We start from the raw sequence: 20147 nt of genomic DNA on the forward strand, positions 1-20147 counted from the left end.
AGGGGTGAACGGGAGGGTCCGGCTCCTCCATAGAATCGAAGAGACGTCTACGTGGGAACAGAATTCAAGGCAGGTCTACATAGCAAACAGTTTCTTTTGAAGCTTGGTGGTTTCCTCTTTCCTTTCGACTCCCCTTTTCCCCTCAGATATACTGGACACTGTCAGAGGTCCCAAACTCAAATGCATGCAGGGGCCAGATAAATAAAGTAAATGGATGATTGGGTCAGATAGACAATAGGGAGGAGTAGAGACCATGGCAAACTGGAAGGTGCCCCCCCACAGGGAGTGGCGTCGAGCTGCTCGAGTCCCCTGACTTTCACCTTGAGGGTAACCGCTTCTGATTTTGCAAGCAAAACTCCGTACCTGATTTTGAAGTGGAAAATCATCCAATTAAAAAAAAAAAGTGGACAGCTAACTGGAATTTAAAAGCAATTGTGTACAAACCAAATAAAAGACATTCATGAGGCAGATTCAGCCTGTGGGCCATCAGCTTGAGACCTCTGATGGGGGCCCGTGTTGAGATACCTGACTCTGGGTGTCCTGGAGAGGAATCCTGGAGATTTACCCCAAACTCCACCCATCTCTGATTGGATGAGAAATAAACATCTTTGGCATCCGTGTCCAATTTTCCATAATGCCCTGGCTTCTCACCACTAACAGTTGAACGGGAAAGCGACAAGAAGTCAGTTCTGTGCTGGGTAATAAGGAGACCATTAGCCACACATGGCTCTTGAGCTGTTGAACTGTGATCAGTTCAAATCAAGATCTAAAACACACACTGGATCTCTAAACTTTAGTATAACAGAAGAATGTAAATTATCAAATTGATGATTTTTATATTGATGGCATGTTGAAGTGATATTTTAGATATATTGGGCTAAGTCAAATGTATTATTAAAAAGTAATTTCACCTGTTTTCTTTTCACTTTTTAAAATATGGCTATTAGAAATTTTAAAATAAAACTGTGGATTGCATTATATTTCTTTTCAGCTGAACTGCTCTAGATCAGGACTCAGCAAACTATAGCCCTGGGGCCAAATCTAGCCCACTGCCTGTTTTTGTAAATAAAGTTTTATTGTAACACACTCACTTAGTTATGGATTGTCTGTCACTAATTTTGCACTACAGTGGCAGAACTGAGTGTTTGTGACAGAGCTGTATGGCGTGTAAAGCCTAAGATTTTTACTAGGTGATCCTCTTAAAGAAAAGCGCTGACCCCTGCTCTAGATTATAAACTCTGCCCCCTAGGCCTCAAGCCCAACGAGGGCCGGGATCATGATTGTTTTTTTCATGTTTAGTTTTTAAATTTCATCTTTAAATTTTAAGGCATTGCACTTCAGGGTCTTATAAGTATTTATCAAATAAAGATAAATGAAAGAGTGAGGAATTTTGATGATGTGTTCTCTAAATATTTAGCATCTAAAAGTGTGAGGAAGGATGTGGCATTTTGGAGAAGGCAGTTTTGTGGAAATATAGGAGGTTTAGATCAGGCTCTAAGTGTGCTTCTGGTGTCTGTAGTAGGAGATGCACGGTTAGAAACCTACATGAGTAATGTAAATGAGTGAAACAGATTAGGTGGAAGGCAATAGGGAGTGGTGAGGACTGGGGTGAGCTGGAGAAAGCACAACTACCTAAGGGGTCAGCTGCTGTTCTGTTTTGGTCAATGGTGGCCATGTGGGACTAAGGGATAAGAATTGTCCAAGCTTCTGCTTTTTTCACAAGAAGGAGGAAATTCACATAGTTTCATTTAAATCTCCCGATTTGAAGATGTTACAAGCTACTTTCATTTTTTTAGAACAATAGTGAGCCAAACCAAACATGGTTTTAAGGTGATTTGTCCAAGGGACCCCGAGTAACTTCTGCTTATGGAGGGGTCATTTCCAATTAAACAAGTGGGTTTTTATGTCAGCTTGGCTTCTCATGCCAAGAAAAACACACGGAGCAGGCCATGATTTGTTCATTCATTCATTCGTTTGTTCAACAGGTTTTTACCGAGGGCCGGTTATATCTTCCAGGTACTGTACTTAGGGCTGCTGCCGTAACTAAGCTGTGAACACACATCTAACATCTAAATGTTTGTCACTGACTAAAGGACTGTCACCAGGAGCAAATAAGATAACATCTATAACATCTATAAAAGGGCTTTGTACAACGTAACCAGATCCACTAACGGGAGGTATTTTGGTTTACTACTGTGTACATGCAAAACCCAGCCCGTGGTTGACAGAGATGGGAAAATCAAAGGTCTTATAATTTTGAGGCTTAAGGATACATGCTAAGCAGTGTCATCTTGTCTTCCTTTAGACTTTCTTAAAGACCGTGGGAGAGGTTCTCTTTTTGCCCGGTTGGACTGCTGTGTCAGAGGTAAGAGAAAAGAACGTTGAGATCTTCAAAAGGGGCACCTTTTTGTCTTTCTGGAAGTGGCATAAGTATGGCCCAGTTCACATCTGTAAGAGAAATGACGCATCTCTGGGATATTAGAGCTAATTTTGACTGGATATACGGCTGATTTGCAGTGCTCTGCCTTCTCTATGGATCAGTTCTATGAGCATCAGTACCACGGTCCTGTTGTCAACACTGAACAGGAAAACAGTTGGATTTCTGCATGAGGAATGTATGCTTGTTTCTCATTTTAGAAACCTATTTTTTACCATCACACTGTTCTTGAATGATAATAAAACACATGTTTGATGGTTAAAGATCACTAGATTAAATGAAAAAAGTAGCACATGTGACAATATACTCTTCATGATTGTAAGAGTAAATATCACAGCAGCCTCTCCTTTCCTCTGTACACTAAAGCACTAGGGGAATGGAAGACCTTTTCTTTTCTTTCTGAAAGTAACTTTCTTGATTTTACTTATTTAAGAAATAAAACAAGTGAATATGTTGTAGAGAGTTAGAAAATGCAGATCATAAAGATATATATAAAATAAAAATCACCTGAAATCCTCAGGCCGAGAGAGAATGATTATTAACACTCTTGTATATATCCCTTCAAATCTAGTTTTCAATTCTCTTATATGCATATATAGTCTGCACATATGCTATATATCTGAATTTACCTGTTTTTCTTTAATTATGGCAAGGACATTTCCCAATAATAAGTATCTTCTGTGATGCTCTGTCAGTCAGGCTAGGCTAGGCTATGCTGCAGTAACAAATAGGCCCTACATCTCAGTGGCTCAGCACAGTGGACATTTACTTCTCATTCATGTCAAGTCTGACGTGAGTCAGCTCTTCTCCACCCAGTGACCTAGGGATCCTGGCTCTGTCCATTTTCTGATGTTGCTGTCTGAAAAATGTGGCCTCCAGGTTGCCCGGCAGGGGTGGAGAAGGGGGAGGAAGACTCCTAACTGCCTTGCCTGGAAGGGCTGGGACCACACTGTTACTTAAAGCGCTCCCTCTCCTGAACTCCTGTAAAGTTTAAAACATGTTTGCCAGTTTGAAGCAGAACGACATCACCTTCTCTCGTTATCAATGAGGTGGCTCCAGGGTTTACATTTGATGAACTTTTTATCTGAACAGTTTCAGATGGAACGAGATCGGGCTTCGCATTGGCAAAGGGAGAGAAAGACGGTCATGAACTTAAGACCGACATAATCTTACCTGGAAACACATTCTGTTTTAAAAGGCACAGCACTCCAGAGTTCCTGATTTCCTGGGGGACGATGCGTGCAGGGCTGCTGCCTGGGAAACACCCAGAGGATGGCCAGTGGAGGGCCTGAGCAGATGTATTTTCCGCATCATCTTAAATGAGCCTTTTCTTAATGCACTGCCACAAACTATGAATAATCATGAAACTATTCAGGCTCAGGCCGGCTCTACTGTGCATTAAAGGGAAGGTATGAATCAGCCACTACCCAAGAGCTGTACACGCCAGAAACACAGATTTTCATGTGCTTAACTGTGCTTGGCCGATTGAAATCAGGCCACAGGCCTGAAAGAAAATGTCTAAAATTGGCCTCAGTGTTCTATTTCCAGCTCGTTAGACGCTCATGGAGCGTGTGTTTTTGAGAGAACGCCTGGGACGCTTAGCAACAGACGGATGCTTTTTCAGAAAGGCGGGAAGGAGAGAAGGGGTGTGATGGCAGAGAGTCACACGCCGCGTTCCCAGGGAACTGAGACGCCCCTGCCCTGCTAGACGTGTGTCTGAGGATGAGAGATAGTCAGCCTGATCCGAGCTGGCTGCAGAGATACGGGGCCACCACCAGGGACCCCTGCCTTCTTGGGGATCCACTGGGGTCATCTCTGCCCTGGGGACTCAGAGTGGAGAGAGAGGCCCTTGGAGGGGAAGGGACACCCCAGGCACGTCGGAGAGGCCAGGGCCGGCTTGAGGTGCTGGCATCTCCGAAGCCTCCTCCCCTTCACAGAGACTAAGACACAAGTGCTGGTGTCTTCATCCTGGAGGGTACTTGGGAGCAGTGACCCCCCTCCTCGTGAAACAGAAGGGGATGGAGTTGGGGGTCAGAGACCTGTCAAGGGCCCCAGTGAGTTCAGAGTGGAGCGGGGACCAGGTCTGGTCAGTCTGTGTCTGAGCGTGGAAGCCTTGGAGCTGACGGTCTGGGTGACCAGGGTCAACCTCAGCCGGTGTCCACATTCTGCGAGCTCAGCTGGGCTGGGTGACCTCAGTGGTCCCCTCCGCGCCTGTGAAACGGAGTAGCGGCACGACTGTCTCTCCTCTCTGTCTGGTCATTGTGAGGGCAGAGCCTGGCCCGCCATGTTGCTCAGCAGATGCTGGGCGAGCTCCTTTGCAGGAATGTTGACAGTGAGCATGACCTTGATCTTGGGTGTTGGTGCATTTGCTGCCTCCGTCGGGTGCACGTGCTGAGAGAGCCCCGTATTGACGTCTCCTTCCTTCGTGTCGTGCTGTTTGCAGGACGGTGCCGTGGTGCTGGGCTTGATCGACACCGTGGACACCGTCATGGGCCACATATCCTTCAACCTGCAGGCCAGCGAGCCCCCGGTTGCCATCACGGGTTCCTCATCCGTGGCAGGTAGCTCGGCAGCGTGGGTGCGGGCGGGGACCGGCTGGGCGGCGGGAGGGGAGCGGGGTGCAGGGGATGCCACCCGCCTGTTGAATTCCACTCCACTCCTGCGTTTTCTTGCACGCGCCCAGGGACGCATAAACCTCACACACCATCACTGGAGATGCACCTCTCTGCTGTCCTAAACTAGGCTGCCTGATGCACAATGATATGTTGGGGGAAGACAGAGTTAGGTCGGGGCAGCCGTGCTCAGCTGGGATGTGCACACAGGACCACGGGAGCCTTGCATGCTGACTTGGGGGCCAGATTCATCTCGGGTGACAACTGTCTCAGTTCAGAACAGGAGGCGAGCAGCGGCAGCCCCTGGAGTGTCCGTGGGGTAGCAGGTTTCCCGGGGTCAGCTGGAGGCTCTTCCAAGACAACAGGCACGGGGTCCCCTACAGGCCGACGTCGCAGCCCTTCTGTTTTCAGGGTCTGTGTCTAGGGAGCGTGGTGCCCTAATACTTTACCGCCAGAGCCACTCTCTGGAAAGTAAGCTTCATTCACCCACTTGGGTTCGTTTTAATGGGAGTTTGTCGGCCAAGACAGGTCCCTCCATGGGATGTTGAGTTTGCCTCACGTAGATTAGTGTCTCATTTTCCTGCGTCTCGCGGGGTCCCTGGCGTGGAGGAGGGGCCCTCAGCACAGGCGTCTCCTGCAGGACGGGACGCAGTCAGTACCCGAGGCGTCGTGAGCTGAGGGGTGCGCTGAGGGCACAGGGGTCACCGCAGGCTGGGAGAAGCCCCACCAGCGGTGGTAGATGGGTGGGTCGGCCACGTGGCCGCAGTTACTGCCCTGGACACTCTTATTTTTTAGGTTCTCGTTTCCTAAAGGTAATTACACTCCCCAAGAGAGCTCGTTCTGTTAAAAAACAAAACAAAACAACAGAAGGTGGGTTTTACGCCCAGTTTCCTGCCCTGGAGTTGACTGACTGCAGCTTCCTCTCTCTGGCTTGTTCTAGACTTTTCCTTGGCCAAACTGCTCCCCAAGACCATGAATTCCTCCCACTACCGCTTCCCGGCCCAGGGGCAGAACTACATCGAGATCCCCCACGAGGCTTTCCACAGCCAAGGTGAGCACAGCTGGGGGGACCTGCACCCCAGCACCCTCAGGGAGGGACTCAGCCCTGTGGCTGTCAGCTGGCAGAGGGGCTGCCCCCAGGCCTCCTCTGTGTGCCTGTGGGAACACAGTGTGTCATCAGACGCTCTTGAGATGTTGTCACAGCGCTGACTCGACTCTGAGTCTGCTGCAGCCTGATGCACTGGGAGGGGGGAGGAGGAGCTGGGAATCTGCATTCCACACGGGCTCGCTAGGCGATTCTCAGCGGAATGTGAACTGATGTGGCCACCTCCCCTCCCTGCTGGGGGGCCTGGTGTCCTCCTCCTGGGTGGGTCCAGGTCAAGGCCCGTGAGGAACCAGCCCCGAGGGGACCCCGATTACTCTCTCTGGCCCTGGAGCACCGTCGGCGGCCCGGGTGGCTCTGTCCATTTTTGCTGCCATGACTGTCCCGTCTGCCCCTTGAAAAGGGACTGTGCCTCTGTAGGCGTGTCCCTCCGTCCCAGGGGCCACGGGCGGTCTGGGGAGTCGTGGATTCTCAGTTCCTGACAATCTGGCCGGAGGCCATGCATTTCCTGGGTTCTGCCTTCAGGACTGGGGGCCGGGCTGCGGGGTGCAGGGCCATGGTGTCCCGTCCCCAGCGCGGGGTCCTCACTCCCCAGCCCTTGGGAGCCAACCTCTGCTCCCTGTACCCTCTAGTTTGCCTGTGTGAAAGGTGCTCAGGGATGTTGGGGTGTCCTGCTCTCAGGGGACTGTCCCCCCGCACTCAGGGTGAACTACAGAAATTGGGGGGTCCAGGGACAATGCCAAGGCCAACCGACTGCACGTGGGATCTTTTCATCTCACACGGCTGCACGATCCGTTAGAAATCCTCAGTGTCTCGGAGTTGGCAGGACCGCAGCCTCACGGTCTGTACGTCCGGAAGCTTCTCACACTTGGCCGTAGAGCTTGTTCGTCACAAGCACCGACTCTGTGGATGGAACTCCTGGGCTTGAATCCTGGGCCAGCCACCTACTTACTGGACAAGTTATTGAACCTGCCCAGCCTCAGTTCCCTCATCTGTGATAGGAGACAGTCTTAGTACCTCCCGCAGTATATTGTGGTGAAAATTAACAGAGCAAAGCTTATACCAGTACCTGGCACACGGTAAGTGTTATGTGGATTATTAACTACGTCGCTGAAATCTTAACTCACTCAACCAACATCCCGAAGAGCTCGGAGGTCAGCTTGCAGCTGCTCCTCCCAGCCTCCTGTTAAGCTCGTGCACGGAGGTAACAGAATAGATGATTCTTGTTTCCAAGTTGGAATATCACAGAGGGGTGGGACCCAGCCGAAGGCCTGACAGACGTCTGGGTGACTGTAAATCCTGCCTCTCTCGAGCGCTGGCGTTGCTGTAAATACTCCAGACGCAGACAGCCGCTGAGATGCGCTCACGAGTGCAGCACTGTCGCCTGGCGCTGCCGCCCACAGCTCGATGGGGGCTCTGCCTTCAGAAGCTCATGGTGTCTGGCTCCCGGGGAGCTGCAGCATCCGTGTGTCCAGAGCTGAGTCCCCCGGGCAGCGTAGGGAGCGATTGCTGTGGTTGGATTCACAGTTGAAGAGTGGAGGGGGGTCTCTCCTCAAATTCTGTCCTTGTGGCCAGTTCTGCCCCTGAGTGTCCCTCCCCTCGCCCCCCGAGGAGCTGCCGGGTTCCTGGGTGTGAGGTCTGCGCTGTGTGTTGCTGGGCGAGTGGGTTTGGCAGGGAGCTCTGTGTCTCTCCTGCTTGTCACCTGGGATGCTGACAGGTGTCTGGCCATCTGCTCTTTCCCCAGCCTGGACCACCGTCGTGGGCCTGCTCTACCGCTCGGTGCACTATTACTTGAGCAACATCCAGCCGGCCAGCACCAAGTGAGTCTCTGGGGGCCACACAGCACGGAGCGGGAGAGGGGGTGCTTGTTTGCTGGGTGGCTGGCGGCTGTGACACCCGCACCTCCTCACCATCACCAACACACGCAGTATTGTATCAGAGGACTTGTGGCGCTAATTCCTGGTGCTTCACTGTTAGGGCAAAGGAGGAAGACACAGGGACTCCTACAGTGGGGGTTCAGCAAGCCCTGGGGTGTAGGCTGACAGTGCAGGGGTCAGGAGCATAGGCTGAGTGACCATATCGGTTCCACCTGGAACTGTGTGACCTTGGACAAGTCAAGTGACCTCTCAGCCTCAGTTTCCACTTCTGTAGAATGGGAAGCCCGTAGCACATGCCTATATCAGTTAAGACTGTGTTGGATATGTCAGCTTAGGCAGAAGGTCAGGGAACTGAGGACTCAAGGACTAAGAAGGGCAGGAGTCAGTCGGGTTCAGGCACGGCTGGATCCAGGGACCCAGAGGATGCTTCTTTGACCTTGTCTCTGTGTCTCCTGCCTCTGCTCTCCTCCGCGTCAGCTCATTTCCAGGCGGGCCCCTCCGTGTCAGCTCAGTTCCAGGCAGACTCCTCCGTAGAGGCATGGCTGGCTCCGGGTAGCTTCAGGCCCACGTGGGTTGGGGTCCTGAGGTCTCAAGAAGGAAAGCGAGTCTCTTTCAGCAATGAAAAGTCAGTTTCATTCAAAATCCAGAGAGGGCTGTGATTGGCCCACTTGGGTCACATGACCATCCGGGCCCCCAGCCCCTGCACTCTCGTTGGCCAGGTCTGCTCACTTGACCCACTGGGGCTTGGGAGGGTGGGTCGGCCCTACTCCGACCACGGGGAGGGGCTGGTTCCCTTAGGAGAGGTTAGGGCCGGGGTCCACTCCTCCCTTTCATGGGGTCTCTGGGAGCGGGCAGGGAGGCAGAGCCCAGGGCCGGTGCCGAGAAAGGGCCAGCAAGGTATGAGCCCAAGGGACCCCTCTGTGCGGTTAGTGTTTGGAAGGTGAAGCCAGTTTTGCTGGGCACAGATCCGCCCCAGACAGGGGCTCCGCGGAGGGCAGCAGGCAGGGGCTGGTCCATCTCTGTTCCCGCACATCTGGCGCGGTGCCGGGCCCAGAGCGGGGGAGCGGGGGGCTCTGAAAAGGTGCTGGAGAGAGAGCCGCGCATCTCAGAGGGAGCCGCACAGGGCCTTCACCCCTGGCCCCGGGGCCCCGCTGCCCTCCCCCGCCGGGACAGAGCCTGGGAAAGCTGATGGTACGAGGACAGGCATTCCTGCAAGTTCGCTGTCTCTGCTGATGGGAAGGCGTTGCGGGGGCGGGTTTCAGCCACTGGCTCTGCTGCCGGGTGTTTGGAGGCGTGTGTGATGGAAAAGTAGGCAGTTATTTTTACCGCGTACAGATAAACAAGAAATGATAAATACCTTCTAATGATGCAGATACCTGAGCCCTGATATCATGTGTCTCTCAGACAGGCTCCTCTCCCGCCTGATGTGAGGGACCAGCTCATTGTACAAAACCCTGGAGGAGGGCGGGGGAAGGGGGCAAACAGTCGTGGTTTAGCTGCAGACCTGGAGGAAAGCCCGGTTCTGGGCCTGGTTGCCTGGGGGAGCCTTCTAACTACAGAAAGGGGACCTGGCGCTCCGGGTGTGCTTTCCAGAGTTCTTCAGGAAAGTCACAAGGGAAGATGCCACACACTTTCCTCGGCAACAGGCCTTCTTGAATATTTGGGGGCAATTTCCCCAAACCTGAGATTAGGGGTGAATAGCGGATCCGTCCTTGGCCCCAATTTATCAGCACTTATTCACAGCTCTCACTGCTGGAGGTTCCGACTGAAACGGCCTTTCCAGTGAAATCCATGGACGTGTATTTCTGGGGATGGCCGAGCCCTGCCGCGGGCCGGGGTAGGGGCGTGGGGAGGACGGCGTCTGTGCCACGTTCTCGGTACCCCTCATCCTCAGGAAAGGGAAGGAAGGCAGGATCGAGGGTTGCAGACGGCAGCAGGCACTTTGATTTCATGTGACCGGAACCATCGCCCTATCTGGGTGTTGGCAAGCTTTTGCATAAAGGGCCAGGTGGTTAATATTTTCGGCTTTACCTGCCCTAGTGTCTCTGTTGCAGCAGAGCTGTGGGAAGGCAGCCCCAGACAATACATAAAGACATGGAGTGGTGTGTGCTGATAAAACTTTATTTATAAGACTAGGCAGTGCCTGTGGTTTGCACAGCCCCGGTGGACAGTTGCATCAGTGCTGGCAGCAGTGGATGGGGCTGGGGCTGACTTTGAGCTGCTGTGGAGAGTCGAAGTGTGAGCTTGAAGCTTGGCCGCTGGGTGTGGTTCCCTCCGTCCTAAGGGCTCCAGCCTTCCCTTCCTTCCACCGTACTCACTGCCCAGGGGTACCCAGCAGGACTCCTGGGAACCTCAGGACCCGGGGCGCCGTGATCAACTCTTATACCCCCTACAAATCGTGGGCTTGGAGACCCGCACAGGCAGAGAATATCCCCTTCCTCGCAGCCCTCTACCCATTGGCCTTAACACCATTGACCTCTGAACTCTGTCAGCAGAGACTGTAAGTGCTCATTTTCCTCAAGTCAGAAACAGAATGATTTTGCAGTGATGACGGTGTATTTCTCAGGTGTTGAACCTTTAGCTCTAAAGCCAACACTTGATGCAAAGATGTCTTACTGTCAACATTAACCTCAAAAAAAAAAAAAAAAAATCACCCCAGAAGCTCTCCGAGTGTGGTCCCTGTTGTGCTTGCTCCCGTAGCACACGGCAGCACAGAGGTGACACTGAACAGTCGTGCTGTGGTTCACCCTTGGATTTGGGAGCCAGGCTCCCGGGTCTCTTCTTGCCGCCGGCTGCCCTCACCAGCTGGTGGTCTCTTTGCTCTCATGCTCCTTTCTAAAAGGGAGGCCGGCCATCCCGATTTCTGAGGGTCTCCGTGAGCACTGAGTTAATGGTTTAAGTAAAGCCCTGGAACGTGATATATAAGCACTTCCCTTATCACTTCGTGAGGTGGTTGGATGTTCTCCCATTCTCCGCCTCTGAGATGATTATCAAATTCCACACAGGATTGGAAGCAGATTTGTGCAGTCGCACTGTTAGCGTTCCAGTGTCCCTACTCTCCCGCACAGCTGACTTCATTCCGTTGTCGCGCTGTTAGCGTTCCAGCGTCCCCACTCGCCCGCACAGCCGACTTCGTTCCCTTTTAGTTTTGTGCATCGTCATCTACACACATTTACGGTTTTCTGTGAGATCGAAAGGATGCAGTGGAATCCTAATGTCCTTTAACCCCCTGGGGAGTGGAGTCAGCGCGTGAGTTTAAAGCACAAGGAGGGGGTCGGGGCAGGATGGGCTCTCCATCCCCCCCGCCCTGGGTAGACCGCTCGGGCCCATGTGCTGGCTGCCCAAGGCAACGCCTGACCGTCCACAGGTCCTGGGTGGGGGCTTTGCTGGCCTCTGCAGGCGCCTGGACTCGGGGGCTACTCCATGGCCCACGGCCCCTGGCCCTGTAGTGATAAGGAGTGTTGGGTTCCTGCTGATTCTCAGCTGCCAGGCCGGCAGCTGGGACCGCCGTTTCCTTCCAAAGAGCCGTCGGAGCTGAGCAGGGAGCAGAGTCACCTGCTTCTCCTCCACAGACAGAGCCGGGACCCAGAGGGTACGGCGCTCCACGGCTGCAGCAGCAGCGGCAGGGCTGGGACTCGTGCCTCTGGGTTTCAGCATCTCAGTGGTGGACTCACACGTGCTTCAGAAGGACACGTTCTATGGGGCTTGACTTGGCGTAAATGTCTGCACTTCTCCTTTGTAGAGTAACGCTGAGCAATCCAGGCAGAAGGACTGGCAGGGTCACGATCGCCACGTGGCAGCCCTTGGTGTAGCCATCGATTGGGCAAACCTCCTCGGGGCAGACACCAGCGGGTGAAGGGTTGTGAGGGCCCAGGGTTATTCCCCGTCACCCCTCAGGGGACCCATTAATCACCTCGTGAGAAGGTCCCCAAGAGCGGAGACACTGTCAGCACCACTTCAGCCAACGGGTCACGCTCGGTGTCACCGACATCGGGACAGGCTGACATCCTGCGTCCCCTGATGTGAGGCAGTGGGAAGGGTCATCCTGCCCCCAGACGCTCGGTCCGACGCTCCCCACGAGGAAAGTCAAGGGACATTTTGCAAAACTTTGGTCTGGACTGTGAAACATGCATGCAGTAAAAGCAGTAACAAGAGTGGGGACTGTTCGGATCAGAGGGGACTGAGGGGATATGGTGACTAAATGGATGCCGTCCTTTCCTTGACGGGAAAGAAGCCTCACTCTGAAGGACACCGTGGGGACGCTGGGGACGTTGGACAGTGGACCAGGCACCAGGTGATGATTGAAGCCATGTCAGATTCTGATCGCGATGATGGGATGGTGATTATGTAGGAGGCGGTCTTTATTTTTAGAAGGTCCCTGTTAACGAATTCAGAGGTGGAGTGTCGTGATGTACTCTCCGACGGTTCAGCAGCAAGGCGTGTGTGTGTGTGTGTGTTTGTGTGTGTCTAGAGTGTGAGATGCCAGTTAAAGCAAACGTGGCAGAACGGTAGGAGGTGGGAATCTAGGTGCACTGTGTCTAGCAAATTTCCTGTGGGCGTGACCCTTGCAATGCAGAGTTTGGAGAGGAGGGTCCCGGTTTAGGGAAATTCCGGTTCTTGCCGTTCTCTCTTGAGAAACCCCGCTGAACTACTTCTGGACATGGAGAACTCGGCTACTCAGCTACCTGAGTACCACGGAGCTCACGTCCACCATCCTGGTGGACGCTCTCTTCTTCGGTTGTCCGTTGGCCAGAGGCCTCACGTCCACTCGAGAATTCTCCCAAGTCCCTCCGGCGCTCTCACCCCTGTCACCAGGGGCAGCATCTTTCATGAGGTTCAGGTTTCCTTTGCTTGGTGTTTTCAGTGTCTCATTGCTGCTCCCCTGATGGTCAGCGAGGACACAGCTCTGACGGGATGGATGAGGATAGACCCCAGAGCGAGCAGGGCACCATGTTTGAGTGGGAACTCATTAGAAAAGTAGTTCATTGGCTAGGGAATATTTGCAGTTAAAGTTTTTTTTTTAAATTTCCCTATACAACTTGGTTTAACTGTGGGCCCCTTGTACTCGGAGTGGTTCTTCCTGAGGCCCCTTTTCTTATCCCATGTGTGCTAACTTCTCTTGCTTGAGGACCAGAGATCATCTCTCCACACGCTTGGGTGTTTTGCTTGAAGATTTCAGAGTTCCCAGATCTGCCCCTGAGATCCTGGAATCTTCCATCCTCTCTGGGCTTAATTGAAGGCAGAGGTGACCCATAGAGGGGTCGTGGCTCAAAAGTGCCGAAATAGGTGAGGCTGCAGGGCTGGACTTTGGGCTGTGTCAGTTGGGTCCCCCATAGGGGCCAGATGGGTGACTTGGGGGAAGTTAAATGGAGGGGCCGTTTGCAAGGCCATGGTCGGGGTGGGCTCCCCACTAAAAAGGATAGAGTACAGTAACAGGAAAGTTCTCGGAACAAGGAGATGGGGTGTGCTGCTACGGCCCTGGGCTGAAGGCGGCAGGAGAACACGGTTCCCCGTGCAAAGATGGAGGGGTGCGTGCGGGGACCAGACGGGTACCGGGCCCTTCGGTGGGCTGGGGCCGAGTTGGGGTGGCCCCACGGGGACAGCCCTGTGTGGGCCTCACTCTCCTCTCTGACGCCTCTGACTTCCTACTGGTGGTCCCGTTGGTTGAACGCACCCAAAGCAGAGGGCATGGGGCCTGGATGAGGCAGCGTGGGGCAGGGCTCTGTGCAGAGGAGGGAACGGGCCGTAACGCTGCGGCCCCCGCCCCCTGGCTGTCTCCTTTGCCCTGTTCCCTCCTTGCATCTAGAATGAGCTGGTTTTCCAACCAGAAAAGACCCCCAAGCCCTGGTATGATCAGCTCCAAAGTGACAGATAACCCAGCCTCCAGGCGTTACTGCTCCCTGGAAAATAGGTTAAAAACAAAAAAGTCAAACCTGGGTCAGGTTTATGAAACCAAAGCAAAACTCTTAGTACAGTTGGAGGTACCAGAGAGATTAAATGAAGCGGTGAAAAAAAAAACAAAACCAAAACAACCCTCTTTTTATTATGAACAATTTTGAACATCTGTAAAAACAGAGAGACGGTCACCACCGGGCCAGGACCAGGACAGCCCACGGCCGCTTGGGCTTCCTCTGCCCACCCGGCCTCACCAGTTATTTGGAGGCAACCTCTGACATCGTGTAGTTTCGTCTGGAAACATTTAGTCTCTATTTTTAAACGATAAAGACTCTTTAAAAACTACAGAGTAAACTCCCGCCGTTATCGCATCTCCAAAGTAAACAGTGATTTCTTAGTTCTTCTGGTGTCTCGTCGTTGTCGACTTGGGTGGGTCGCGTTGAAGCGGTGGGCTCCTCCTGGCCCGGCGACCCCGGAGCCCCAGCGGGGCCTGTCCACAGGGCGAACCCAGCCAGGAGGCAGGGCCTCCCTGGCTGCATGAGAAGCGAGTCACTGGAGAGCATCCTTGTAAACCCGTCCCTATTGGGAAATCGCACTTTTCCGGATGAAAAATGCTCCTGAGGGTGCAGTGTAGACCGTCAGCCTTCCCGTGACTTGGTGAGTCTGGTATCAATTCCTGCCCTCGAAGGCGGTGTTTCCCAGACTACATCTGGCTGAGTCCACGTGTTCCCGGGGTGGAACCCAGGAATCCGCTCTGGATTTGCGTTCTGTCTGTCGAGAGAAGGTTCTCCATGTGTTTTATATTTGTTCCAATATGTTCCATATTGTCTGCCTGTGAGAAGATTCATTCATTCAACACATGTTAATTGAAAACGTACCGTGTGTCAGGCATGGTTCTGGGAGCTGGGAGAGCAATGAACAGAATGGGCAAGAATGCGGCCCTGAGGGACCTTACCTCCCAGTGGGAGGGGACAGCTGACTGGATGAACTATTAGACAACGTACACGGAGGGGGAGGAGGCGTGTGTGACAAATGATGCTGTATTTTTAGAGTTTTATGCCCAGGGTTGTGATTTTATTGTTGGCTAATATTGGAGTCCTAATTTTTGCTAGAAGAATGACTTCTAGCTTGCTTGCTGGAATTACATACGTGATGAGTGCAGGGAGTCCTGCGGAGGGAAGCGTGGGCTGTGAGGTCTTGGCAAGGGTGAGCGCAGAACATCTCAGCTCCCCGGAATCATGGGCGGAGAGGTCGTCCGCCTGGGCAGCCCCATCGTTCTGCGAGCGAGCTGGCCTCTGTGTCACCGGGGACCACATCCTTCTGTCTTTGGGTCTGGTTTGGTCCCTGGTGACATCAAGCCAGTCTTAGGTTTCCACGGCAGGGGCTGAACCCCACGCATTTTCAGTGGGGGTGATATCACCTCTGTGGGGTGAAGATTGGTTTTGGGGACAAGGAGTCTGACCTATGACAGTGGTTGTGACTCTGCAGAGTTGTATGGAGCGTGTTTTATGTACGTAAGCAGATTTACTGTATCTCTGTGGCACTAAAATCTCACGGGATGGGCGGGGTGTTGGTGGGTTAATGGCAGGGTGTTAGGAAAAAAATGTCTAATAAGACTCTTGAGGGGGTGATGAGGAAAACAGTGGTTGAGAAACGCTGAAGTAGCGTGCTCCTTTCTTTTCAGTGTCTTTTTTTAATGTGTGTGACTTATTCTGTGTGTGTCTTCTCGTCCTGGGCTTTTACCAGTGACATTTTCCCAGAGAAGAGCAATCAGACAGAAAATCAGCCATGTTCTCAGAGCTTCCAGCAGCCGCTCAAGATTCCAACCTCGGTGATATTCAGACACGAGGAAACCATGCCTCTGCTTTGCTACAGACCCGGGTCCTTGGTGACCTTCTGTTGGAAAGACCCTCTTGCAGGGTCTTTCCATGAAGACAGGGCTGGGGTTTTAAATCTTTACAGCGATATTTTTAAAACATCTCATATTGACAATTCCAGGAACAGTTCTCTGTGCTCCTGGGGACCTGCTCCTTTTTAGGGACACGTATAAGGACCCTGTGTGCAGAGCCGGGTGCGGTGTGTGAAGGGGGGCGGTTGCAGGAGCTGCGTGGGTCCCGCGGGCTCCAGTCCAGGTCAACAGCTTTGAGGCTAGTTAGTAGGCACAAGTAGTTGAGGGAGGAGGAAGAGGATGGTGCCCCCGGCTCCCAGGGGTCGGCTCGATGTTACGAAGATAGTCCTGTGGGCATAAACGCACCTGGGGGGCAGAGTCCCCAGTCGAGCTTTGGAGAGTGAATAGGAGACACGCAAAGTCCAGATTGGGCAAGAGACCCGCAGGCGGCTGGGCAGCCCGAGCGCGGCCCGGATGACTCCACGCCGAAAGCATCCTAGTGTAGCTGCGTCTGAAATTCAGATTCAGGCAACAGACATCTGCTGATCACCTACCACACGCCGGGCGGGGCGAGGGCTCGAGCAGACACCGAGAACACAACATTCAGGTCGGTGTGCGTTCTGGGAGTCATTCAGGCACTGCAAGGGGCAGGCCCTGAACGTGAACACCTTCTTAGATCTTGCACCCCAGCTTCCTTGCTTGCCTAGCCCTAGTCCTGGCCCTGAATATCATTTCAGCCTCATGACTCCATGAGACAAGTACTGTGTATACCAGTCAGGATTCTTTTGATTGGGTTGTAAGTGACAGAAACCCCAGCATAAGCTGTATTTTTTAATTTTCTATTTAATTTATTTATTTTATTATTTTATTTTATTTATTTATTGTTTCTGGCTGCGTTGGGTCTCTGTTGCTGCGCATGGGCTTTCTCTAGTTGCGGCCAGCGGGGGCTACTCTTCGTTGCGGTGCGCGGGCTTCTCATTGCGGTGGCTTCTCTTGTTGCGGCGCACGGGCTCTAGACGTGCAGGCTTCAGTAGTTGTGGCATGCGGGCTCAGTAGTTGTGGTTCCTGGGCTCTAGAGCGCAGGCTCAGTAGTTGTGGCTCATGGGCTTAGTTGCTCTGCGGCATGTGGGATCTTCCCGGACCAGGGCTCGAACCCGTGTCCCCTGCATTGGCAGGCGGATTCTTAACCACTGTGCCACCAGGGAAGCCCCGTAAACTGTTTTAAGCAAAAGAGGAGTTCGTTGGATCACATGAGCTGACAGGTGCACGGGCTGCTCGATCCAGCATCCAGTCGATGTCACTCAACTCCATCTCTCAGCTCTCAGGGGGTGGATCCCCTTCCCAGTCAGTCTCTCTGCTCGTGATTGTAAGCCACTTCTGGGACCTCATGCTTCAGGGCTGATGTCCAGCAGAGAGAAGTGAGAATCCAGCATTTCCTTCTGAATCTTGTTACTTCTCCTCGGATCTTCTTGGACCATGTGCTCACGTCTGAACAGTCAGCATGGTCTGAGGAATGCAGTGCACTGATGCATTCAGGTCAGGACAGCAGGCTTTACTCTTAGTCAAGGATGGAGTTCCCTCCAAAGCATGTGGGCTGCAAGTGGGGAAGGGGTATCACCTGGAGGGAAGCTCAGGTGCCTTTATCAGGAGAAGGGTGAAGGGCTACTGGGTGACAAGGCAACAGCTGTCTATCACACTACTACTTACCACACTGGTTTATAGTGAGGGCAGACAGAGTTCCAATAGGTAAGTCACTCGTCCAAGGTCAAGTAAATGGATGGCTGGGATTCAGGCTCATTGTTTTGACCTTTCTGTTCTTCCCCACATCCTGGGCCAACCCCCTTCTTCTACTAGATTATAGACTCTGTGAGGTCAAGGGCTCCCCCTCACCTTTCGGTACCAGCATCAAGCCCTAGAGAGAGCAGCTCTTTGATAGAAATCAAAGCTCCCTCCAAAAACGATTTCAAAAAATCTCAGACTTAACATTAAATTTTAAACCCAAGGGTTTCTTTCTTTTTCTGTGTGTTTTGTAATGATTTTTCATTTCTTTCCAAGGATTGCTGAGGCAGCAAATTACAAGCACTGCTTGCTGTCTGTGAGCAGCTACCTGATTTCCCTGGAGGTCTTCCCGACGCCAAAGCTCTCCCAGAATTTATCGGGCTCCCCTCTCATCACCGTCCATCTCTGGCACCATTTGGTGAGTTCGAGTGAATTTGTCCTCACGTCTGTGCTTTGATTTCGTTTCGCAGCGAGGAATACTCGTGTGTGGGATTGTGTAAAGAATCTTGGATGGATCGGTGCTGGCCAGGACTGGCATCTCCCTCTTCCTAGCATTCGTTTTCTTGGGATTGTTTGTGAGCAGCGGTGGAAAATCCCCCGGATGGCACTGGGGTTGGACACACAGTATTGACTTCGGGTAAGACGGCTTCTAAGAGCAGATGTCACCTTCGTAGATGTGTGCGCCACAATCGTGGGTATTTCTGATTTACAATAAGTGTCGTTTTTGGAGGAGGGGGATATACGGACTGATTCTCCCTTATCCTGATAATCGCCATCAGTAAGTTGCAGAGCTTGGTTCTCTCTGGGAAACAGTTTAGTGTTTTGAAGAGACTTTTCTTACGCTTCCGGTTTTGAGTGATGAGCCGTTTGTTTTGCCCCATTGTCACTGTAATTCTCTCTGCCTTCAGTTTATCTTTGTCGGTGATAAGAGCGACAAATGTACTGGGGACACAGATGTGCACCTGTCCTTTAAAAAGTACGATTTTCCCTGTGTCAGGATCGTGTGCTGTGATACAGTGTTGATTCGACACTTGACGGTGTGGTTTTTCAAGGAGTTTATTAGAAAATGCAATATATATATATATATATAATTTAGTTTATTGAAATGCAGTTGATTTACAATGTTTTGTTAATTTCTGCTGTGATTCAGCTATACATATAAAATGTATATAGATACAGATACACACATTCTTTTTCATATCCTTTTCCATGATGGTTTGTCATGGGCTACTGAATGTAGTTCCCTGTGCTCTACGGTAGGACCTTGTTTATCCATTCTATACGTACAGTAATAAGAACTAAATATATGTTTGATTGCTTGAAGTCACACAAAGACGTTTCCCGCCAGGATTTTTTATTTTGTCCCGTTGTATACTGTTCCATCCCATTCCACCAACATTACCTGAAGCCCTACTATGTGCCAGCCTCCGGGTCCGTCCACCTGTGTTTTCGTCTCCTCCTCAGTGAGGCGGCCATCGAGGGAAGCCAGTGAGTCAGGACATAGTCGCTCTCACTGCAGCTCCCGTCTCACCCTGCCCCCCGACCCTCATTCCCCACGAAGGTCAGGCCCCGTCTTGGTTCCCTCAGAACCCAGCTCCGCCCAGCCGTCCACACTTTCTGGCCAGTGTTCGTCTGTATTTGTGCTTTCGCAGGCTGATGGCATCACCCGAGAGCCGTTGCTCTGTTCTCTCTTTCATCCTGACGGTTTCGCCGGTTTCTCACATCCCTCTCGTCATCATTCCCTCCTTCCTCAGGGAAGGATGTTTTCCTTCTCTTCCTCGGGAACCTTCCCTCCCTCCCTCCGCCCCCGCTGTCTGCCTGCTCCATCCCTCTCTCTCACGCCCTTTCCATCCACAGGCAAACTGTCCTGACCTGAGAATGCCCCTCTCACCCTACCTACCTCTCTCCCTCTCTTTCTGAAGATCACAAAACATTTTAAACTGTGGTAAAATACACATAACATAAAATTGACCTTCTGAACCGTTTTCAATCCTGCAGTTCAGCGACGGGAGTAAAGTACGTTTCACGTTGTTGTGCAGCCGTCACCACCCTCCATCTCCAGGACTCTCTTGATCTCGAAAAACTGAAACTCTGTCCCCATTAAACACGAGCTCCCGCTCCCGTCTTCAGCCCCGCGCCCCCGGCGCCCCCCCTTCTCCCTTCTGTCTTTATGACTTTGGCTACACTGGGAGCCTCGTGTAAATAGAGTCATAGAGGGTTTGTCCTTTTGTGTCTGGTTTGTTCCACTGAGCATCTAGCCCTCAAGGTCCATCCGTGTTGTAGCAAATGTCAGAAAGTCCTCCTTTTTTGTGGGGGGGGGGGCAGTGCCATGCGGCATGTGGGATCTTAGTTCCCCGACTAGGGATTGAACCTGCGCACCCTGCAGAGGAAGCGCAGAGTCTCAACCACTGGACCGCCTGGGAAGTCCCAGAATGTCCTCCTTTTTAAGGCTGAATCACATTCTCTGGTGTGGATGGACGACATACATTTTGTTTATCCAGGCATCCGTCAATGGGCACTTGGGTTGCTCCCACCTTTAGGCTATTGTGAATAATGC

The 20147-nt window shown here is 52.2% G+C and overlaps 1 protein-coding gene across 3 annotated transcripts in view; it reads left to right on the forward strand.

Annotated features, from left to right (window-relative positions):
- ADGRD1 (adhesion G protein-coupled receptor D1) overlaps positions 1-20147 on the forward strand; it is a 145364-nt gene that overhangs the window by 35379 nt on the left and 89838 nt on the right. For all 3 annotated transcript variants that reach the window (XR_010933399.1, XM_067701242.1, XM_067701241.1), the window contains 5 exons: positions 2306-2365; positions 4881-4998; positions 5990-6100; positions 7896-7971; positions 17867-18008. Coding sequence is in view for 2 of the 3 variants with exons in the window: in XM_067701242.1 (XP_067557343.1) it covers positions 2306-2365; positions 4881-4998; positions 5990-6100; positions 7896-7971; positions 17867-18008 (507 nt within the window). In the remaining variant the exon portion in view is untranslated. The remainder of the gene's footprint in view (positions 1-2305; positions 2366-4880; positions 4999-5989; positions 6101-7895; positions 7972-17866; positions 18009-20147) is intronic.

The sequence above is a fragment of the Pseudorca crassidens genome, chromosome 12, assembly GCF_039906515.1.
Source record: "Pseudorca crassidens isolate mPseCra1 chromosome 12, mPseCra1.hap1, whole genome shotgun sequence".
NCBI classification, from domain to species: domain Eukaryota; kingdom Metazoa; phylum Chordata; class Mammalia; order Artiodactyla; family Delphinidae; genus Pseudorca; species Pseudorca crassidens.